At 40.3% G+C, this 23,185-nt stretch overlaps 1 protein-coding gene across 3 annotated transcripts in view; it reads right to left on the minus strand.

Moving 5' to 3' along the window:
* The window catches only part of rasgrf2b (Ras protein-specific guanine nucleotide-releasing factor 2b), a 49,112-nt gene that overhangs the window by 15,159 nt on the left and 10,768 nt on the right, over positions 1–23,185 (minus strand). For 2 of the 3 annotated variants that reach the window (XM_034238110.1, XM_034238119.1), the window contains exons 2-16: positions 19,971–20,077; positions 19,199–19,346; positions 13,863–13,952; positions 13,622–13,758; positions 12,643–12,759; positions 12,405–12,484; positions 9,722–9,915; positions 9,455–9,564; positions 9,239–9,357; positions 7,989–8,149; positions 7,828–7,894; positions 7,045–7,181; positions 6,353–6,435; positions 5,766–6,014; positions 467–963 (exon numbers count right to left, since the gene is read on the minus strand). In XM_034238110.1, the coding sequence (XP_034094001.1) occupies positions 467–963; positions 5,766–6,014; positions 6,353–6,435; positions 7,045–7,181; positions 7,828–7,894; positions 7,989–8,149; positions 9,239–9,357; positions 9,455–9,564; positions 9,722–9,915; positions 12,405–12,484; positions 12,643–12,759; positions 13,622–13,758; positions 13,863–13,952; positions 19,199–19,346; positions 19,971–20,077 (2,296 nt within the window). Of the gene's footprint in view, positions 1–466; positions 964–3,859; positions 3,953–5,765; positions 6,015–6,352; positions 6,436–7,044; positions 7,182–7,827; positions 7,895–7,988; positions 8,150–9,238; positions 9,358–9,454; positions 9,565–9,721; positions 9,916–12,404; positions 12,485–12,642; positions 12,760–13,621; positions 13,759–13,862; positions 13,953–19,198; positions 19,347–19,970; positions 20,078–23,185 lie in introns of all 3 variants that reach the window. The other variant, XM_034238123.1, reaches the window with a different exon arrangement.

A 23,185-nucleotide genomic window follows, 5' to 3' on the forward strand; every position in this document is an offset into this window, starting at 1 on the left:
CTTGCTGTGCTGCTTCATATGCCCTGACACTCACTTTCCCTTCACAGAGGGATGTTTAACACAACTGTTAGAAGATCTGAGCTTGTGCAAAGGGAAGGCAACTTAGCTGACTCAAGCTCACACACACCCAGCTGAGGATAGAGGACATCCTACAGATGGTTAGTGCGTCATTGCAAACTTGTCAGCAGTGTTACACAATTAAGCTGTTATAGACCCCTTAAAATCATCTTTATGTTACAACATTGAGAATTGTACATCTGTATCTCTGTAACCACATTAATAACTGTATGCATTAAAAGAACAGTTGACAGAGATGTGTGAATTTACCGCTCACATTCCAAAATGTGCTATTAATTGGGATAACCTCTCATTTAGCTATAGATGTACTCTAGGGATTGTCAGTAGTACACAGTGATACCACGGTAAGTATACATATTGTTTGCACTGTATTTGTGTGGGAACATACATCTGCGGATGCTCCGTCTCAGTTTTCCACCGAAGGGGTCAATCTTTGGAACATCCTCCCCCTCTGCAGGCGAGCAGGGACTCTGGTCTGGGGATGTGGGAATGGTAGGACCTTGTTCCTGTGGTGGCTTTGAGTTGTTGTTCGGTGGGGGAGAGGTGGAAGAGGGAGGAGGAGGAGGAGAGGAGGGGGTCGGAGTTGGGGTCTGAGGTGTCAGGGCTAGGGGGGTGGTTGCAGATGTGGGGCTGCTGGCGGCAGACTGGGAAGTGTTATGGTTGACGCTGGAGCTTGACAGAGGACTGGTGAGGTCGAGGCCTCCCACCCTGGCAGTGATGGGGGAGTGGAGGGAGAGCTTTCGTGTTCGGACAGGGGAGGAAGTGCGGGATTGGATGGACAAAGGAGGGGGAGAGGAAAACTTGCGGCAGAGACGAGGAGATTTGTCGTTCATGTGCTCGCCCCCTCTGTTGTTCTGGTTGGTGGCAAAGAACAGCTCCAAGGACCTGGAAGGGGAAACAAGATAAGCAGATATTTTAAAAAGAATAACAAGAATTGTGTAATTGCTGCAGCTCAACAAAATGACTTCTATGTCTGTGAACCTTTACTGTTCAATAGCTAAACTAATTGTCAGTTTTCTTGTATCATAGACATACAGTGTATCTGATTTAGGGTCAAATTATTGTGTATTCAGAGTTTTAAAAAAAAGTAGAAGAAGAAGTAAAAGACAGTGCCTCAAGGCACACTGGGGACATCTAAGCTTGTAATGTTACACAATATAAGAACAGCAGAAAATATATTATTATGTTGTGTCTACTCCAGCAAACTTTGAGTTTGAATTAAGGGGTATTTATATTCACCTCAGATGAACAGTGTAGGGATTTAAGAACAGGAGGTAATTGGGAAAGGTAACATGAACTTAATCATTATCTCTACAGATTCAAAGGATAAAATTACATTATGAAATGTAAATCGGTTAGTTCGTAGTGAAGAACCCGCAGAAAATCATTAGCAGATTATGCCGTTCCCCTCTGCTCTATGGAGCTTCTATCAGCTTTTCTATGACCTGATTTGTACTGCTTTAGTTCACTCTGACTGCTCTCAGTGTGATTCTGAGCTGTATTTAAATTGGAAAACTCTGAAATACTCCAGTCCTAAAATTGTGGGACTACCGTATGTATAAAATGGGTTCAAGTAACCAAGTCAAGGGGGGGTTCATAAATCAAGCTGTGTCTGAACCCCCTCAAAAATCCTTAAATCGGAAAGTTGCTGACTGTGATATTAGTTCCCGATTAAGTGCCCTAAAGCCCGCGTCACACCGTCCCGAAATTGACACCAGATGGACACACGATAAAGGCAAGGCAAGTTTATTTATATAGCACTTTTCAACACAAGGCAATTCAAAGTGCTTTACAAAAAATGAAAATGGCATTTAAAATCAGTCATTAAAAAGAAAAGCTAATAAAATAAACATTAAAATAAAAAATACATGGATAAAAGTTACAGTGCAGTCAAGTTCAATTAAAAGCAGCGACAAAAGTCTTCAGCCTGGATTTAAAAGTAGTCAGAGTTGCAGCGGACCTGCAGGTTTCTGGGAGTTTGTTCCAGATATTTGGAGCATAATAACTGAACGCTGCTTTACCATGTTTAGTTCTGACTCTGGGGACAGAAAGCTGACCAGTCACTGAAGACCTGAGAGATCTGGATGGTTCATAATTTAGCAGGAGGTCAGAAATGTATTTTGGGCCTAAACCATTCAAAGCTTTATAAACCAAATGATAAAGGAAATGTTCAAATTCGGCTCTAATCATAACAACATCGGGCCATTCGTGAGGGCATCTTAAGCCATCGTATGACCGCTGGTGGAGTTTCTCAGGCTCTGGCAGCAACTTCGTGAGCGGTGGCAAAAAATTGCCCAAGGACCTTGCGAAGGTTCATTTTCGTGTTGAATTCGTGTGTCCATTTTGTCCTTCGTAAGGCCATCGTGAGGGCATCTTGTCAAGTCGTGTCATCTTCGTGTGATCATTGGTGGCATCGGGCATTTTTCGCCTCACGAAGACAATACGAAGGAAACAAGAAGCTGCCCGGTTGTCTTAGGAAGGCAACACGACTACGTGAAGCCCTCGCAATGCCGTCATGTAGTCATCGTATTATAGTACGATGACATCGAGATTGCATTTATTGCACAACAAAATCATGTAAACATATTATGTAAATTACCCAATTTGTGTTCTGTGAAACTGAAAAGGATATTACATTGTTTTTGTTACTTTTGTTGCAGTTGTATGTCTTAAATGTAATTTAGGTTAACTTCCTGTTTTATTTAGATGCTTTTATTTAGTTGCTTTTATTTTGAAGGCGAGTTTACGCTGTTGACAGGAAGCTGTTGTTGCTATGGAAACAACATGACGGAGATAAGTAATATCTTCTAATCGAATAAAGTGTATGTTTAAATGTTAGCATCCCCCGAAGAGGCAGAAGCTCTTACGTTGAGTCTGGATACATTCTAAATCATCAGTAAAGTCTACGACCATATTTTCGTGTGTGGTTCGGGTGCCATCGTGTGGCCTTCTGTAGGCATCGTACTTGCTTGGCTGTTGACCAAGTTCGGGGCCATCTTCGTGAGAAATTCACAATTCCATCTGGTGTCAATTTCGGGACAGTGTGACAGGGGCTTAAGCGAGGAACAATTTAGTCAGCTTTCTAAATTCTAATAAGAAAAACATCAATCTTTAATTTCAGATAACATTCGCAACATTTAAACACATTATTTACCAGGCAATGAAAGTGCAAAAGCTTTTGAATAACAAGCACTTTGTGATGACATTAACATTGCTCAGAAAGTCGTGTGTACTGAGCTACATTAAGGGAGGAGTAATCATGCATAGATAAACACATCCATCATTTATTCACAAAAGCCAGATATTCAGCAGGAAATAGAGGAACAAATTGCATCCCAGTTCGAAAGAAGAGAGGGAGAAATTAAAGGCATATAGAGGACAATTCCAAAAAATCAGAGCAAAAGATTGCTGGAGAACTTTGAAGCAGGTAGCGGAAGATGCTTAAGAGAAGGATATAAAGCATGCTAAAGATGAATGTCAAAAGGGATCAATATGAATACAGAGTAAAAAAACAGCCTTCAGGAAGTGATTCTCCAGTGAGAGAACATGCTACAGACCGGCTGCAGAATCTACGAAACATTTCCCTTCTCCCATTCCTGTCTTACGAAATAAAACCCCTGCAATTGTTCAAACTGGTAGAAAAAGAGAGATAGCCAGTAGATAAAATTGTAAAGGGAAAAGTCATGCATCAGTAAAGTTTCAGACCAAGACCAGAGGAGAAGAACAGCAGGCAGGAAACGTTGGAAAGAGACAGAAAAAAGGAGGACAGAGAGTAGGTTACTTGGACTGATCCATGGTTATCTTCTTGATCTTCAGACTGTAGTCGGGACAGATGGATGAGATGGACAGACGGTCATATGAGTGGTACTGCGCCCTGTAGTTAGAGGGGACATGAAGAGACGGGGGATGGATGAAACAGAAAAATGATTAAATGGATAGGGTGATGGTTGAATTGACAAATGAAAATGTATAAGCAGTAGATGTGACGAGATGGTTTGAGGGAAGATGATGGAAGGTAGATGAAGGTGATATATGAATGTCTTGGAAGAGGAAAGGTGTGTTTAAGGGGAGGGGGGCACAGTGTGAGTGAGGAACAGCAGCACATGTTTAATCTCCCAGATATAAAACGCATGGGAGCAAAAATCCAGTGTGAAACAGACACAGAGAGCTGGGTGAAGGCCTTTGATTTGCGTTTGTATGATTGATTTGTATGTGTTTATGTGTGTGTCCATAACAGTGGCAAGCAAAGAGTCTCTATACCAGGAAGGGGCATGAATAGATTTGGGCCCTTATCTAAAAACAAGGGGGCACCAAAGGGAGACTAACTTTGAAAGAGTTCCCAAAGTTTCACTCTAATCATTTGTAAAAGATTGAACATTGCATTCAATCAACAAAAATTATTAAGACAAGGACAATTAATTAATGCAACATAAAGTGCAGTACATCTGATATAAGTTGTAAAAGAGCCATATTCTGTAATATTGAATGAATGTTTAAAAATAAATTCACAAATGTAAAACAAGACTAAGGGTCTACAGCCATGCTAGTGGCTCTGTGAGGCTATACTTGAACCAAGCAGTGCTTAAAGGTTCAGTACATGCTCATATCAACCTGATAAGTTGATGTTTATTAGGTATAATGTATGCTAACGTTTGCTAGTTAGCGCTAAACACAAATTATGACTGATATCGGTAGTCTATAGAATGTATCCTGTGGAAAACATTCATGTCTTCATACACTTTAATGGTAGTCCATTCATTAGTTTTTGAGATACATATTTCAGTCTGGACTAAAGAGTTGTCCTGACTGAACAATGTAAAGCCAGCATAGCCAAACACCAAAATAAAAACAAAAAAAGTACAAAACAATCTAAAAATAGTATATTGGAGAAACAAACTGTGAAAAATTGATAATAAACCTCCTGTAATACTGGTGGTGGATGAAGGAAAGAAGTGCATTAAATGTTTTACCAGAGGGATACTTTTTGCTGCTCATGTGCCCACCTCAAATGACATTAGAGAGACATTATGTATTTCCTGCTAAAGTAAAGCTTTAGGAAAGGGACTGGACTTGGGCCCACCCCCCCCCCCCCCCCCCCCCCCCCCCCCCCCCCCCCCCCCCCCCCCCCCACCCCCCACTACCCTCCCTGCACACCTCTGGTCTCTGGATGAGTCCTTCAGGTCTCTTCCAGGGAAGGCAGCCACAGGCCATGGTGAGTTAGACCTTAAATACAAACCTGCCCTCAAGGGCAGAGGAACAGCTTTTCCAATTTAAAAGTTAAATAAAATCAAGGAAGGAATATAAACACTCAATTCTGCAGCAGCCAGAGACCTCATAAGAGAGTAGGAGCATGAAGAAAGTGGAGCAAGAGTTAGAGAGAGAAAAACTCCCCATTTAATAGAATATTCCCACGGCTGAGCCAAAAACGTTGATGAAGCATCTGCTTTGCTGGTGTTTGTTTCAGCCAGTATGTTCTTAACCTTGTGGAAAGAGTTCAACGCACTAACCACATCTGACTATATAGAATTGTAAAAGGAAAAAAAGACCCAGAGCATGTAATGCAAATGTACCCTTGCATATTCCATACTCTCAAATAGACAAAATACAGAGGGATACAGAAAAACAACAAGTGTACGACTCTTTTTCTGTGTTCATGAATGCACATTGATGTGTTTGCATTGATTGACCTGATAGGTATGGAGGAGAAGGGCTTCTTGTAGATGTCGGCCAGTTTGTCCATGACGACTGTTGCCGTGGTGAAGATCCTGTATGTGTGCAGGAAGGTGTTGAGGAAGTCTATGGAGAGGAAGCGCAGGTCGGTCAGCCTCTCCAGCAGCCGCTCCACGCTGGCGTAGCGGATCTGGGGGACCTTGCAGGAGTTGAGCGTCTTGCTGAAGCAAATGTCAACATCATCTTTATGGAGACGCACATCGGATCTGATGAATACACACGTACACACATACACACACAACCGAGCATGGGTGACTGCTGTGCTGCTAAGAAAGGAAAGTAACTGAGCAAAAACAGCCAAGTAAAATAGGAATGGATAAAATAAAATAAATGTATTCCACAAAAGAAAGCTAAAATAGAGAATGGATACCAAATAATATTTTTGAGCATGTATAAATATAAAGAAGCATAAAGAAGTACAGCCTAACAACATACTGTACACATACCACAGCTGATACAGATTCATCCAGGAATGCTACATCATGTTTTACAACACTGGCATATAGAGATGGGTGTTCCTCTTTACACACACAAAAATACTTACTTGATCATATGAGGCACAGTGACTTTAGAGTTCTCCTCAAATACACTGGTCATCAAGCCATTACAGCGGATATTATCTATACACTGCAGGAACAGAGAGAAGAGGACGATACATTAAGGATTAAAGTAAAAGAAAGACAGTAGGAGAGGGTTTGTTGGACCAACAGTATATAAAAGGCCATGCCCTTTAGATTTACCTTGATCTACTAAATTGTATATCTGTTACAGTAGCTCCAAATGAATTCAAACAAATGCTAGAAAGATGTTTTGAAAGTCTGGTTAATAAGAGTTTGAGGGGGAAAAGAAGCCCTATGCAAGCGTCAATGTATTTTTTGTCTGATAAGAATGAATCCAGGCTGACATGTTGCTACTCTGTGAAGTACCGAGGCAGTAAGCTGAAGTCTCCCCATGGGGAGCTGCACCCTCGTCTGTGTTTACTTATTACTAAGCCTTCCCAATGCCCACAGAGACACCCTCTTGCTATTTGGAGGTTCTTGTTATTCCGCGTTTGTCTGTGTGTGTGTGTGTGTGTGTGTGTGTGTGTGTGTGTGTGTGTGTGTGTGTGTGTGTGTGTGTGTGTGTGTGTGTGTGTGTGTGTGTGTGTGTGTGTGTGTGTGTGTGTGTGTGTGTGTGTGTGTGTGTGTGTGTGTGTGTGTGTGTGTGTGTGTGCATAAGTGTGACTTTGTGTGTTACCTGGCTAATATCACTGGTCCATGCCGCCTTCTCCTGTCGCGATGGTGCCAGTAACACCACGGTGAATGAAGGTGCGTCTGATGGCTCAATCACAAGCTTAAAGTCCAGCTGACCAAATACCTGACCGCCAGCTTTAGCTATATGATTTAGGAAAAAGAAAGAGCTTTTTTTTAAGAAACACAGCAATCCTCTTAATGATAGTAAAATAGATGTTTCTGCATGTACACACACACAAACACATACACACACACACACACACACACACACACACACACACACACCACACACACACACACACACACACACACACACACACACACACACACACACACACACACACACACACACACACACACACACACACACACACACACACACACACACACACACACACACACACACACACACACACACACACACACACACACACACACACACACACACAGGGTTAATTAAGTGAACCTGTAATCTCCATTATACGCACCCCTGAGATTGTTTCAGCCCTATGTGTATGTATCTGTGTAGGTGTTTCATCAATATCACTATTTGCAAAATGAAACCTCAGAAGAAGAAAAAAAATTATGCAAATCAATGTCAAAAGATTAAAACCTGACATTTAAAGGGGTGGTGATCTGATATTTAAAGGGAAGTAATTTCTGGACACTTATCATCTGACACCTAATTAACCTTCATGAGGGGTGAAGGGCCTAAATGAGCCATTAAGAGCTGCCTGGTTGTGTGCACTAACATAGACGCAGTGCTTCATAGATGTGGTAAACTTACACTCCTCGTCGCTGGCATCTGGTTCCTCAATGAGTGTGCAGTCAATCAGGGACAAAACTCCACCTTGCTGCAAGAACAATTTATTTTGGTTAGAGGTGGCAACCAATTAAAGGTTTCCACACTGAGATCCACTTCAGCTCCTGAGGTGAAGTTGTTCTCACCTTGAGAAGGTGCAGTTTTCCTCCAGAGCTGCGAGTGCAGACAAGGAAGTGTTTGGTGAAAAGGAAGCACTGCCGCTCCCCTTCCTTCTTCAGAGAGAGCGAGCCCAGACGGACCTTACTAAGCTTCCCTCGCTCCACCGATGGCAGCTGGATCAGAGAGCCTGAGGAGGGAGGGGCACAGCACTTTATTACGCTGAAACTAAGCTCAAACTGTGTGTCTGCGAACCATCTAAAGTGGCTCAACAAAACAACAAAAAGCAACATTTCTGATCAACTATATTCTGCACACTGAAATGTAATGTGTGCACCTGAGATATAAGGACACAATATGAAGGAGGAGATCATTACAATGTGCACATTCAGCAGCACAAACTATCTTTAGTAGAAACATTGAAACAAGGGAAGACATGCAGTGTCATATCTGATGTCAACACTTCATGCATGAGTGACCTTATCAAATCAAGAGCCCAGATACAGTAGCTCATTAGGGTTTGCACACTGTAGCAATTAGCACACTTCTTAATGAGCACTGGTGCAGATATAGTTCAGTGCTGTTCTTAAGAGCACATAAACGGTATAAAGATTTTGCAGTTCTTGGACCAGTGCCATTATTGGACTGTCACTCCAACCACTTGTTGCAAGAAGTAATGGCTAATTAACACAGTACAATTTATGGAGTACATTTGAGATAGTGACCAAGAAATATTTTGTTTTGTTAGCTTGGACAGGCTGTAGGTTCTGCCACCACGCTAACACTTAAACATGCATGATTATTCACAGGCGATTCGTGTATCTCCATGGCAGGAGAATAAGAATTTGTAGAGGCTTTACATCTACAACATAACAATTTGACATACACTTTTGCCTAGAGCAATTTACAATAAGTGCACTGAAAGGGAAGATAGTACAAATGCTTAACCGTATTTCATTTTGAAAAGGGTAATTGGTTTAATCTGACAGTTTCATTTAGGAAACTGCAAAAAATAACATGAAATGTGATTAAACTAAATGAGTACAACATTCTGTTTTGACGGCTAGGGAAAAATTCGGTAGATAATGATTCTTACATAAAAGTATTCTCACATAGAGCCACATCTCCCACAGTAGAAAGTATTATGGTGGCTAATGTCATGATTCAGTGACGGAGCTAGGTGCTGTGTCTGTGTGTTTCAGATCACAGGCTGTCAGGTTGGAGGGTCTTATGGTCGGGAAAACCTCCTGAGCTGTGCTGTGAACCGATGAAGACTTACCCTGCCTGACGAAGGTCTGGCTGGTATCCAATAGGATGTCACAGCCCTCCACTATCATCCGCTCTATGGCCAGGTTCTTCCGGATGTTTTCTGTGTCACTCACCTCATCATGCATCACTCTGGGCACATACAAACATGACAGTTAGTTCAGTGTTCAGTATCAAAATGTGTCGAGATATATTTGTTTATAAATCGGACAACTCCCCAAACACATACCTGGACAGGTCCTCTAATTTGGACTTGGCGAATTCAAGACTCTTGCGCTCCACATGCTCATGAGGCGTGTGTGCTAATAACTCATGCAAGGTGATGATGTATCGAGGAATCTTGTAGGAGAGAAGAGCAATGCAGAAAAAAAGACTGTTTAAATTGTGAATTTTCATTCAAAAAAATAAAGCTTATATGGTGGCAATGGAGAGATAAAAAAGCATTGGTGTTATGGTGTGTTTATGATAGTGTACGTGTAATGGTGAAGGTATTTACTTGGAACATGGGGTACGTGAGGAAGGTCTCGAGCATCCTTCCCTCACAGGCGGCGTTAGACTCGTACTGTTTCAGCAGCTTGTCGAAGTCTCTGTTCTGCTTACAGTTGGCCAAAACCTGCAGGCTGTACTGATGGTTACGTACAAACTCCTGGTAGATGTTCAGCATGGGCAGCAGGATGTCAAAAAGGTCAGCTAAAACAAAAATACATGTATTCACTGTATGAACAGTATGTAAGTCACATGAATGAATCAGTTTAATTGCAATGTTTATTCTGGGCCTTTTGCTTGATCAAATATTGACACAAGTCAACTAATGAACTCCATTAACGTCACATTGATTTGAGATTAAGTGGAATTTCAATTTTAAGATAACATGCTGTTAATACAACTAACTGTTAAATTATTGTTTGGCACTGTTGAAGACCAGCCGCTGCTGGGTGATGGCAAAACAGTTTCTAACAATGCGCAGCTTGAGATTTCTCCAGTGAATGTCCTAGCACACAAATCAACATTGTGTTGCCTCACATAGCGATACACAGTGCCTTAATAGATATGACTTGAGATAATTACTTTAAGCATTTTATTATTTTAGATTTAATATACTTAATACTTAATATAGTTATTTCACTAGTTATGACAGAAATAATGACAGATAGTTTTGGTTTTAAATTTGAAAATAACTGGTCAAAGTTGTTACTGTTTCTCATTGACCAATAGGGTTTTCACAGTTTTCACAAGCGCAAATGTCAACTCCTGTCTTCAAATTTAAATGGAAAGTGTGCTTAGCTGTATGCATTGCTGTGCACACAGAAATACAATTTCATATACAGTTACAAGAAAAAGCATGTGAACCCTTTGGATTCTCCACACATAGCGTTGTGTGTTCCTTCCAAACAACTCAACTTTGGTTTCATCTGTCCACTACTGGAACATCCAGGTGCTCTTTTGCAAACTTCAAACGTGCAGCAATGTTTTTTCTGGATAGCAGTGGCTTCCTCCGTGGTGTCCTCCCATGAACTCCATTCTTGTTCAGTGTTTTACGTATCGTAGATTCGTCAACAGAGATGTTAGCATGTGCCAGAGATTTCTTTAAGTCTGTAGCTGACACTCTAGGATTCTTCTTCACCTCATTGAGCATTCTGCGCTGTGCTCTTGCAGTCATCTTTACAGGACGGCCACTCCTAGGGAGAGTATAGCAACAGTGCTGAACTTTCTCCATTTATAGACAATTTGTCTTACTGATGAACATCAAGGCTTTTAGAGATACTTTTGTAACCCTTTCCAGCTTTATGCAAGTCAACAATTCTTAATCGTAGGTCTTCTGAGAGCTCTTTTGTGCGAGGCATGGTTCACATCTGGCAATGCTTCTTAAGAATATGAAATTCAAAACTGGTGTGTATTTTGTATAGGGCAGGGCAGCTTTAACCAACACCTCCAAACTCGTCTCATTGATTGGACTCCAGGTTGGCTGACTCCTGACTCCAATTAGCTCTTGAAGAAGTCTTTAGTCTAGGGGTTCACATACTTTTTCCACCCTGCACTGTGAATGTTTAAATGGTGTGTTCAATAAAAACATGAAAACATATAATTGTTTGTGTGGTATTAGTTTAAGCAGACTGTGTTTGTCTATTGTTGTGACTTAGATGAAGATCAGAACACATTTTATGACCAACTTATGCAGAAATCCAGGTAGTTCCAAAGGGTTCACATACTTTTTCTTGCAACTGTACATTCTTTCAAGTCTAGCCACAAAATGTTTAGCAAACTACAAAGGGGGAAATAGGTGTGGTCAAGGTTATGTTAGACAGAAAACAGGAGAGATATTTCAACATTTCAGCTTTACACATGTGTAGCTGGGAAACTGACTCCCTTAAACCAAAATCTGAATGATTTGCCTTAAGAAATATTTCCTCTTTCTTGGACAACAAACAGTTGTTTGAAAAAGCCTTATCACTGTCTTGACACATGTCTACTAAAATAATAGATATAGTATTGTTTATGTGACATTCTGATAACAGCACTGGATGAAGCACAGTAATTATATATTTCCTTATCAACTGCACATAATCAAGGATACTGGGCTTTTCACTGGCTGTGCTCTCACAGGGAAACAAAGAATAATAATCACAGACAAAAGGCAAAGAAAATCCTTCATGATATCAGTCAGTCACAGATAAATGTTTCTATTAATTTGACCATGATCTGTCCGGGGTTAAAGCATGCTGTATTGGAGGCTATAACATTAAAACAATATGATCAAATCAATCAATCTGTATTGAAACTACATAAATGGATTTGATGAATATCACATTGTACATCTCAATTCTGCGTGTAGCAGAGCAACAGATAAGGGTGTTTAATCAGTCGTCCCTTTTCTTTTTGAATTGCTGTTGTGTCTTTCAACAGTCTGTCTCCTAGGTGACACTTATCTGGTGAGGAGGCTTCTGGTTTTAGGAGGTGAATTTGTGACATTCCCTCTGGTCAGGGTGGTCATTGTGTATCAAGGCAATGAGTGTGCTTGTTGCAGACAAAGATAGGGAAATGAGCATGTGTGTGTATGTGTGTGAATGGAGCAGTAAGACGTCAAGACTGATGTTTGAGTGAGACAAACTGGATCACTGAAAACCTGACCTTGATGTGGCTGCAGACAGTGTGTGTTTGGTGTAGCAGTAACAGCTTACCCAGCACTAGAGTTGGCCAATTGGCTATCCTCGCCTTCAAGCCTTGATGGAAAATCTCATGTAGGAACATGATGGTCTCACTGAAAAAAAAGTGTAAACGCAGTGTGGAAAACAAAATGACTAAAAGTACTTTATTGTTTGTTTGACTTAATATTCCTCAATATCTGTCTATGCACCCGTCATGATTAGCACTTCAGTGACTCGGTTATAAGCAAAGATGGACAGAACATCTTCACACCTGTTGAGGAAGATGCTGCTCACATCGTCGTGGTTGATGGGGGGCTTCTTGGAGCTAGCAGCCATCCTCAGAGGTCTGAGGAAACAGTTGACCAGGATGTACAGCTGGTGGACATACCTATCAACACACACACACACACACACACACACACACACACACACACACACACACACACACACCACACACACACACACACACACACACACACACACACACACACACACCCACACCCACACCCACACCACACACCACACACACACACACACACCACACACACACACACACACACACACACACACACACACACACACACACACACACACACACACACAGGGTTTAGACTTAAACAGGGAGATAGCAGATTATACAGCAATATTATAGACATTCTGAATTAGCTTCAACACATTAACAGTATATGACCAAATATTTTTAAAGAAGACAGTGTTAGAGTATAGTGTTGTTTTGTTACGGTGTCTTCAAGTTTGATTACTATATTTTTGAATGTTTTAATTTGTTATATCTGACGATTGAATGATAAATAATGATGCAAATTCAAATGAAAGTTTTTCATAGCATAAATGGATTATAAGTGCATTTCATTGTGAAACCCTGTGCTGCAGACTTACAATAAATTATCCTTGAATTCTTCAATGCCACACCCTGTGTGCGATCTGTGTTAAAACTAATTACTAATGTTTTTTGTTTTTTTTATTTGGTGAAAGCATATTTTAATTTGAGCTATGCAACAGAAGATCATTTTAACATGTTTTGCCAATGGTATCGAGTCAGGGTCTCATAGTTTGGTAATGATCTCAGTGTATGTATATGAATATTAGCTATTAATACACAGTATATATTGTGCTATACACTTTATGAAATAGATGAGAATGTTCGTTATGGCATGTTTAGTACTATATTGGAAAGCTCAACAACAACTTTTCTATGTGCTGCTACTCTAAGTACATTTAAATATACATACTCTGTCTCTGCCTCCACCATGTTGAAGACAATCTGGTTCCTCTTCCTCATGCTCTCAGCGTGAGGAGAGCAGATGTAGTCCTGAACGATGATCTTCCACTTCCTCCGACAGAGCCAGCCCCGCATGAAACTCTGCACCTGAAGAAGAACAAACATGGAAGCTTAGATATAGTCATACACATGGAGCGTACATCTGCATGTTCACACACAAACAACACGAAATAAAGTAGAAAAACGTTTACCTTTTTGATCTTTTTGATATCGGGATCTTCATTTTCTTGGTTGACATGGTAAGGACGCATTCGCTCCTTAGTTTTGTTCAGAGCTACAATCTTTAAAGAGAAATTCAGTCACAAACATAATGAGCATCATTTGGGTAGCTAAATAGCAACACAAAAGACACATACCATTACTGTAAACCCAAAATGGTCTTCTAAGGTATAGCAGGAAGTGATTCGATTTAATTCACAAGGATATTATGTTCCTAAAGGGATTTAGATTTGTTTGGTTAAAAACTGAATATGTGACATAAGGCATGCATTGTGTGCTGAGTGAACAGTCACTGTGTTTGCACCAGATCGACATCAGACTTCCTCATCTTTGACACTCTACACTACAGCCTTCATTCAGAAAGAGAGAATGACTTCAGAGGGGGAGGGCTGCTATCAGCTGGTGACAGTAAGCAAATTAAGGCTTTGATGTGCCTGATGACCTGCAGCGCAATTTACTGACTATGAAGTATAATCTTCTGCTGATGAAAATATGTCTAGCACAAACCAATCGATGGAAACCATAATGTCTTTAAAGACCCCAAAGAGTTCTTGTATCATTTTCACAGCCATCAAATATCCTCTTCAGGCATTGACGTCAGATTAGCCTTTAGAAATGTGACATTTACTCTGTGCAGGTGTGAAAAAACAGCTTCCTGCCACACAGTTAATATCGTCTTCCAGGTATGAAATCTGGCAACACCTCAGGCAGATGCCAGACTCTAAATGTTATTAAGCTGGGGGAGAAAAATCTAATTTCACATAGTAAACCTAGCTAGAACCAAGTCTCTTTAAATAACAGTGATGACTAACTTCAAACATAGCTTGTAAAAGGTTTTTCTTGGCAACGCTTTCTTCAGAAGAAATGAAGCCAGCAGAGGTTCAAACTGTCTCTAGTACTATTACCTCCACCTGTTTGGTTTTACCTCCAGGCCTCTTGAGCACATACGTTTATCACAGATGCTGAAAAGCATGAAGAGGAAACCAAAGTAATTTCCAGCCACACAGTTTCCTCTTTATTTTCTAAATCACCAGCGCTATCATGCAAATGGCAGAAGAGAGGAGCCAGTCTGCCAACTGTTGACAGTTACAGTGGATAGTTGGTTAAATTATTCATAAACACGGAGCAACACTCAAATAAACAAACAACAAGAGTATGTTTTAATGAGATGGATCACCAACTGCTCACTGGCTCTCAAAGTCTAATCCCTTTTTCATGAGCAGCCCAATTACACAGGCAGATGTTTCTTAATGTTTCTTTTTCGTTAGCATTTTCCAACCCAGTCTCACGGCATTTCGTATTCACCAACACGATTTTTAATCTATTGATTCGTGTTCACCAACACGATTTGCCCCTTTTTTTTCGTGTTGCACAGCACGATTTTAAAAGCAATGTATTTCTACTGCCTGCAGCACGTCTTTTTCTCCGGTCAGATCGAGGGAGACCGGAAGCTGTGTGGTTCATAGAAACATGTTCTTACTCAATATCAAGCCACAGTTATTGCTTTTATTTTAAATCGTATAATTTCTGACTTTTGTTGCCGTCTGTGAGGAAAATAAATGGGGCTCAGAGCCTCAGAATACGGAAATCTGTATTTTTAAATATTTTTTTCCTTCTAATTCGTTATTCTTTTCAAAATAACACACTGTTATTTACTCACCAATAACACACAATTATCCTTGCTTTTATTTATTGGTTTAATTCCATAATCTTGGGCTTTTTTGGCGTCCGTCAGGAACTGAATTTCAAAATAAAAATAACCGGAAACAGACGTAGGCCTATAAAGGGACATTTCGAGCATCATTGCGATTGTCAACATTTCTGAGTTTAGGATGGCCGAAGACACTACACTACCCATAATCCCCAGCTATCGTTTAGGACTACAGTCCCCGTAAGGTTACGCAGAGCGTCAAACAGTTGTGTGAAATGGAACGAAACCACGCCAGACTATCTAAAACTGGAATCGAACGCCCCCCCAGAACTACACATGCTGGCTATTGTGTTTCACAAAATGTTCTATGGGACGTCTCTACTGAACGTTTTCGTTTTTCCCACAATTAGAAGTTGCCAGTATTAAACACATTGGTGTTATCAAATGTAAAACATATAATTAATAAATGGGTGAAAATCGCTTGTGTCCATAATGCGCAGCATTAATACCCACATGACAGCTCATTGTTACTTTGTAATTCTACTCCACTACAAATCAGAGGTTAACCTGGTATTTTTACTCCACTGCATTTATTTGAGTTACTTGCAGATTCTGATTAATGATGTGAAATATAAACAACCCTTAAATCAGACTTTAGTTACACCTGAGTAAAATTCAGGTAAGGTGATTGTCAAGTGCCAACAATCAGGAGAGATATTTGATAGTTGGTGCTTGAGAAGACTAAACATGTATCTACAATTGACATGAATGGAAATGAGTAATAAAGTATATTCATTACTCGTTATTCTCTACTAATAGTTAATTAAAGACTGTATATTATGGCTATTTTGCACATCCCTTTCAAGATTTTCAAAGGTTTATTGACATATCATATACACAACTACGGTGTAGTTATGCAATGAATGAAACACTTGGGTCACAGGCAGTAGAAATACATTGCTTTTAAAATCGTGCTGTGCAACACGAAAAAAAGGGGCAAATCGTGTTGGTGAACACGAATCAATAGATTAAAAATCGTGTTGGTGAACACGAAATGCCGTGAGACTGGGTTGCATTTTCATTATCATCAGGGCTTACTGTATACAGCCAGTGAGATATAATCACAGCGTATAGCGAGTACAAGCATCTACTTGTTGCTCGACAGGGGGAATTATTACTAAAATCAGTGTAACAGGAAAATCCAGTAGTCCATTAGATCATAGTGGTATTTCTTCCCCCCAAAACAATATGGGCAACATATTTATATAAGACATAGTTAACACAGATGAGCCGAAACATCATGGAAAATGATGATGGAGATGTGATTTATATGTTAGCAGAGGGTGCAATATCCAAAGAGCTTCCCCTCAGGCAGGAACAGATCAGAATTCAATTTGCACCTTTACATTAGGAATACTCTGCAGTGCCCTCTGGCCATACATGTGGCACAAAAGAGAATCTCTTCTTATCAGAGGCGCTTAATGATATGGAAAATCACAGCAAATATCAGATTAGCATTCAATCGTAAAAAACAATGTTAGGGCTTTATTCTACAGGTCTAAACTGTCTGAATCATTTTCCTTACAATTTGGTTCAATTGATAAACCTTAATAATGCACTTATTCTAAAATCTGTGTTCCACTCCTTTGAATGACATCAAATGTGCTGTTTGTAAATACAGAATGTGAAACAAAAGTATCAAATAACTGACTGGGATGTCAGCATCCAAAATAAGCTCAATCCCTTCACTTCATAAATGATAAGAACTATTGATTTAATTACCATAAACTAGGGGTGTAACGGTTCACAGAAGTCACGGTTCGGTTTGTACCTCGGTTTGGAGGTCACGGTTCGGTACGGTTCGGTACAGCAAGAAAAAGCAAAAAAAAGTCCCAAATGCATAATTCCAGGTTTGTTGTTATTTATGATTGAACAGTAGTGTAAGTTTCAGTTTAAAAATAAATAACTCTTTTTTGAATAAAGAACTGTATTCAATAGTTAAAAACAAACCATACACAGTACACTCAGATGGCCATATTATCTATAATGGCTGATGTCAAACAAAAAGGTTTCATCTAGCTGTAAAGCTAAAAAGAATGTCTTGAAAATATGACATCATAAATAATAAGAAAGTGTTTCAAGAGCGCAAAGTCGTTGAAAAACATATGCCAAAAGCTTCCGTTATTTATTTTGGTCTCACGGCTTTCATGTCTATTGGTTTATAAAAACAGCGGGGATCAGCTGTTGAACTGCTGCTGTCTTTTGCCGGGCTCCGGTGAGTGGCAAATCTGGGTGATGCCTTCTGATATGATTTAGCATGTTTGGCGTGTGTTACTATTAGCATACCGCACCACTGTAGAACAACGGCGACACACCGTCCTCGTCCGATCCACCACTCGTACACTCCATCGTTATTGTAGTCCACAGGGAACCCGAAATGTTCCCACACAGCTGATTTAAAAGAAGCAGGTGGGTTCTAGCTCCTGTGTGTTATCTGAAATCGCCATACTAACTTGTCTTCTTCTTGTATTTTGTTCGTGACTGCGTGTGCCGAACCGTGACGTCCGAACCGTGACGGTACGGGACGAATACGGATACCGTTACACCCCTACCATAAACCAATCCTGTCGTGTATGTGTTTTAGACAGTGAGTTTTTATCAGTTCTTCTGATTAACAATGGTGTAGGGGTCTTGTTGTTGTTGTTGTTGTTGTAAGCATGCACGACTGATTTAGCGTGCTGTGGCGGGAGAACAGAAACGTGTTACGTTCGATAAGCATAATGATTTGGCAGCTGTTTGTAAGGAAACTGATGGGCTTCTTTTATTGAGCGGTGGGCTTTTCCTCCTACACTCAGAGTTGAGTGAGCACCATTCCCACCCACTCCTTCGCTGCCATAAAAACAGCTGTGAAAAGACACCCGCTCACAGCATACCCATAGGGATATACATTACAATCATTGCATATAAAGGGCACACCTCTTTTTATTAAAGTTTAGTTATTTTAGATTCTATATGAATATACTGTATATGTCTCATATATTCACACAGGAAGCACTGATCTGTCCTGCTCTTGTAGTAATACAATTCTGCATGTAGTTCGTCTCACTGAGTCAAATGACATGAAAGCTATTGGAAAAGAGAGACCTTTTGAATAAATAATAATATAAATATATATAACGATTAGTTTTCTGTAATTCAAAAATGTTTTATTGATTGTCCCTAAGTGAAACCCTGACTGTGGTCTGTAGTCTGTGAAAACTGAGGAAGAAGACGCCACTGGATCCTGAGTGAATGTCTGTCCAATATACAACCTAAACCTCATTTTAACCCCGTAATTTGAAAAACGCCATGGAAGAGGCAATGGTTTTAGGCAATTGGACAAACACATTGGCTATTGCTAATTGTATTGTATGCCCTCAAAGAGTGAGAGTCGCTGCTCAGCAGACCACTGACCTGCTGTTAAGGAAGGAGACAAACGGCACTCAAAAATGTCAAAGAACCTAAGGTTTGGGGGCACAGTCCCACAATCATAGAGCAACTGTATCTGCAATTGCTAGTTGTTGGAATTGCATGAGGCCAGTTAGAGAAAACAGAGGCACTGCACCGGATGGTCCAGATTCAGGTGTTTGTGTGTGCACGTGTTTGCCGTAGGCCTACCTCTGATTTGAGCCTCTCGATTTCTGTGTCCTGATCTTCCAGCTGGGTGCGCAGCTGATTGGCGGCGACCTTCTCCGTTTCTACTATCTGTACAAGGTGGATGTATTTCTGCATCAGCACCTCTCTTTCAATGATGATGTCAGAGTAACTGAAAATAAAGACATAAAGTAAAATAAGTATTTACAGAGGTATCAGTTATATGAGGCACTTATATTATAAACATGACTGAGTAGCAGCCTTCACAAAATAATGACATTTGTTGATTCTGCTCCCATGTGTGTTATGGTAGAAAACATTGAATGTTTCTAAAAACTGTATGGAAATTATTTATGAAGGTTATTCAGTTAATCTGTCCTGAGGGAAGCTTTAAATCTTAAAAGCACTATGAACATAATTTCTATGTGAGCAAGCCCTGTGTGACAGGGTCTGTTTTAATTGCACTTTTGCTGCAATATTGTTTTGAATTTCCTCTTGGAAATTGAAAATGCCCAAAAAACAAATGGATGAAAATACACCTAATCTTGTTTGATTTAGTCAGCAACTCAATTCCTGATATTAGTCTGGAAACAAAGCCAAAAACATGTGTTTTTTTGGAAAACAACCAGCTTTTTACTGATTATACATGGTTCTGTATATTTAAAAAACCCAGCATAATGAATGCTCTCTAATCTAAATGTTCTGTCACAGAAACCAGTCTAATGTCAAATGACCTGCTGTACAAAACAAGACGGGATAGCACACACATTTATTTTATTCAATACTACGTGCATACCTTGCCTGCTGGATGGCCTCCACCCATTCATCGCACTCACTCTCCTCCTCTGTTCGCAGCTCCAGAGGCTTCTGTCCATCGTGACCGAACACGATAAGGAAGTAGTGCTGAAAATAAATAGAATAACAGTTTATATCTGTGACCCTGACACCTAACACATCTACAACATCACCCCTCAGTTGTGCCAACAGTTTCACTTTAAAGCACAGGATGTTTTGGTCGCTCCTTTGAGCCGCAGCTCATCAGTCAAATGGCACACACATATGGAAACATGGCTTTCCACTACATTTGCTTTTCACGCTCTCTTCTTGCCCAGATTCGTCCATATAAAGTTCCAAAGGCCTTACATGAAGCAGTCAGAGCACACGGACACAATGAAGATAAACTATTGTCTGTGCCCCCCTTTCTCCACCAGCCTATTATCATCACCATCAATTAGCCCACTCCCTGTCTCACTCTCATTTCCCATTCGTCTCTCTTATTACTCTGATTAAATTCCCTGAGTATCTGCCTTCAAAATACACTTTTACACACAGTCACATGCCAACACAGGCACGCACAGGCACGCACAGGCACACACAAACACACACACACACACACACACACACACACACACACACACACACACACACACACACACACACACACACACACACACACACACACACACACACACACACACACACACACACACACACACACACACACACACACACACACACACACACACACACAATGTGAAGTGATGGAGGCTTTTATTCAAATGGTCTTGTCCTGGGGCATTGGGTTACCAGAAGAGCTGCTATTCTTAGTCAGGGAAAACAGAGAAGACTGAGCTCTGCATGGAATTTCTCTCTTCTCCTCATCCAACCGCCTCTTTCATCCACCTCTTCTCTCTCTCTCTTTGCACTTCACCTATCATCCCACTCTGCCTCCTCTGTCCTGCTCAACCAGCATCCTCACTTCTCTCTGTTGTCGAAACCCACTCCTCCTCCTCCTCCTCCATCCCCACATTTCTTCATACTCTCTTTGTGTGTCTCTGAGTAAGGCTTCAGTGACCCAAACTGAGTCCAGAGAGGAGAGAGGTTTACCCTGCAGCAGGATTGACGGCTTTCTGCCCCTGCAGTGGGGATGGGCTGGATACAGTCACCATGGTTATAGGAATACACACACACACACAATTCACTGGCTGGCTGGATTTTATTACACAAACAAAAATCTGTGCTCTAACAGACTTCGACAGGGAGAAAGAGAGACGGGTCGAGAGATGGAGCGGTTACATAATATTTCTTAACCGAATACACGTTTCTAAATTGTGTCACCGCCTAACAAGATAGAATTTCCATGGCAACGCAATATCTGATGCTTCCGCTGTGTTTGCACTTCCATGTTATGCCTTTAGCGCTGCTGCCTCTATTCATTTAATGCTTTTATTCATCAATCCTGCAGTTTTGGTTTTGAGGAGGAAGCAGCGTCAAGTAGAAAATGAAATAATTTGATAGTGCAGATTTTAGAGATGTAGTATTCTGAGAATATGTTATCTGCACTGGTAATGGGTCAATGGTTATGGATTTTTTCAGTGCTATTATATGTCATAGTTTTAAATGTATCTGTTTTTTATAGCCTTATTAAAATGAAAACACACAAATGTTTTCATAACAAGTTGGTATTGATTCACATGGTCGCACAGATGGCTCTGTCGTTATTATCACACATACAGCAATGCTAATGTTTGAAACTGCAGTGACTTCTCCCATTTTGAACTCAATTGTGGAATAAATAGATGTGGTCGCAATACTATTCTGCTGCAATAAATGTCCTAAATAAAAATTAAAATTCCTGATGAATATACATTAAAAAAAAGGATATTTAAAATAACTAAATTAAAAGTACTCATTATGGAGGCAGACCTATCCATCTGAAGTTTATAATTGTATTGTTGTCATTTTCAGGGTACTCCATCATGTAAAGTTTGCACACTGTATTCCCCTTTGAATTTGACAGCCAGTTTCCACATTCTATTTCTACAGACCCTCTAAATTGTATGTAAGTATAAATAGTTGAAATAAGTCACATTCTCGTCATATTTTTACCCTATATGTATATTAATATTCTCTTTGACCCCTGCTGTATACTACTACTACTACTAATTGCTGCAGCAGTGACCCAATTGCCCCAAGGCAATCATTAAAGTTTAATGGTATCACATCCTTATAGCAGATTTTGCATCATGCTGGACCTCGTGACATTAACAATTCGGTGTAATGCAATGAATTGTAACACTGTGCTGTGTCCTCACTAGTAGAAAAAGGAACACAGTAAAGCAGTAAGAGGTCAGAGTCTCACTGAGCTGTAAACACGCAGTTTCCCAACTCTACAACTACCATCCAAGGCTACCGGCTCGATCTCCCTTCAAATCAGCTCAAATGTAGCTTCTATCCCTCAGGGTCTTCGTTGTACTGCAAGATATTCAATTTAAACAAATAAAGACTGAGAGGAAAACAAAAGACTCTCTCTACTCTTTAGCTCTTTATTTCACCAATTTACCACTCACCTTTTTGCATAATCTGAGCAGCTGCTATAATGGAAAATGAGTGGAAACTGACAGCTTGACACAAAGGAGTGTGTTTTACCACCACCGAGAAAGACAGACACAATAGAAGCAAATTCTATTATTCAGGAACAATTTTGGGCCTGTCATTTAAAACTGCTTGCTGCCGGAAGAGGTGAAGAATAAGACTTGTTCTTTTCATGTGCAAAAGAGACTTGGGAAATGAAAACGTACTACACCCCCTCAAGTTTATAGTGGTGCTGTGATTAAATACCTTTTTCTCTATTAAACATTACAGAGTCAAAGATGAAACTGGACTTGGTGGTAATAGATTCATTAGGCAAACGATGGCTGGGGGAACCAGAAATACTCATGTGTTATAAATATTTTAAAACAGAGATGACATTGTTAGGATTCACTGCTGATTAGAAGGCTTGAATAGCAACCAATGATGCAACACGGCTGTCTGCTGTGGTGTCTACGCTGAGGAGAGGCCAAGTTGTGTTACAGTACCGCAGATGGACTGTCACCACTCTCACTGTCAGCCTTTCAGAGCGACTGGCATTTTACTGCCGCAGGTTTTTAAAAGAGCATACCAGTATGTTTCAAGTTTTGATTTATTAACTACAAATCTTCTGTACTTTGCATGCTATACCCTTATGGA

Source organism: Gymnodraco acuticeps, unplaced genomic scaffold, assembly GCF_902827175.1.
Source record: "Gymnodraco acuticeps unplaced genomic scaffold, fGymAcu1.1, whole genome shotgun sequence".
NCBI lineage: Eukaryota > Metazoa > Chordata > Actinopteri > Perciformes > Bathydraconidae > Gymnodraco > Gymnodraco acuticeps.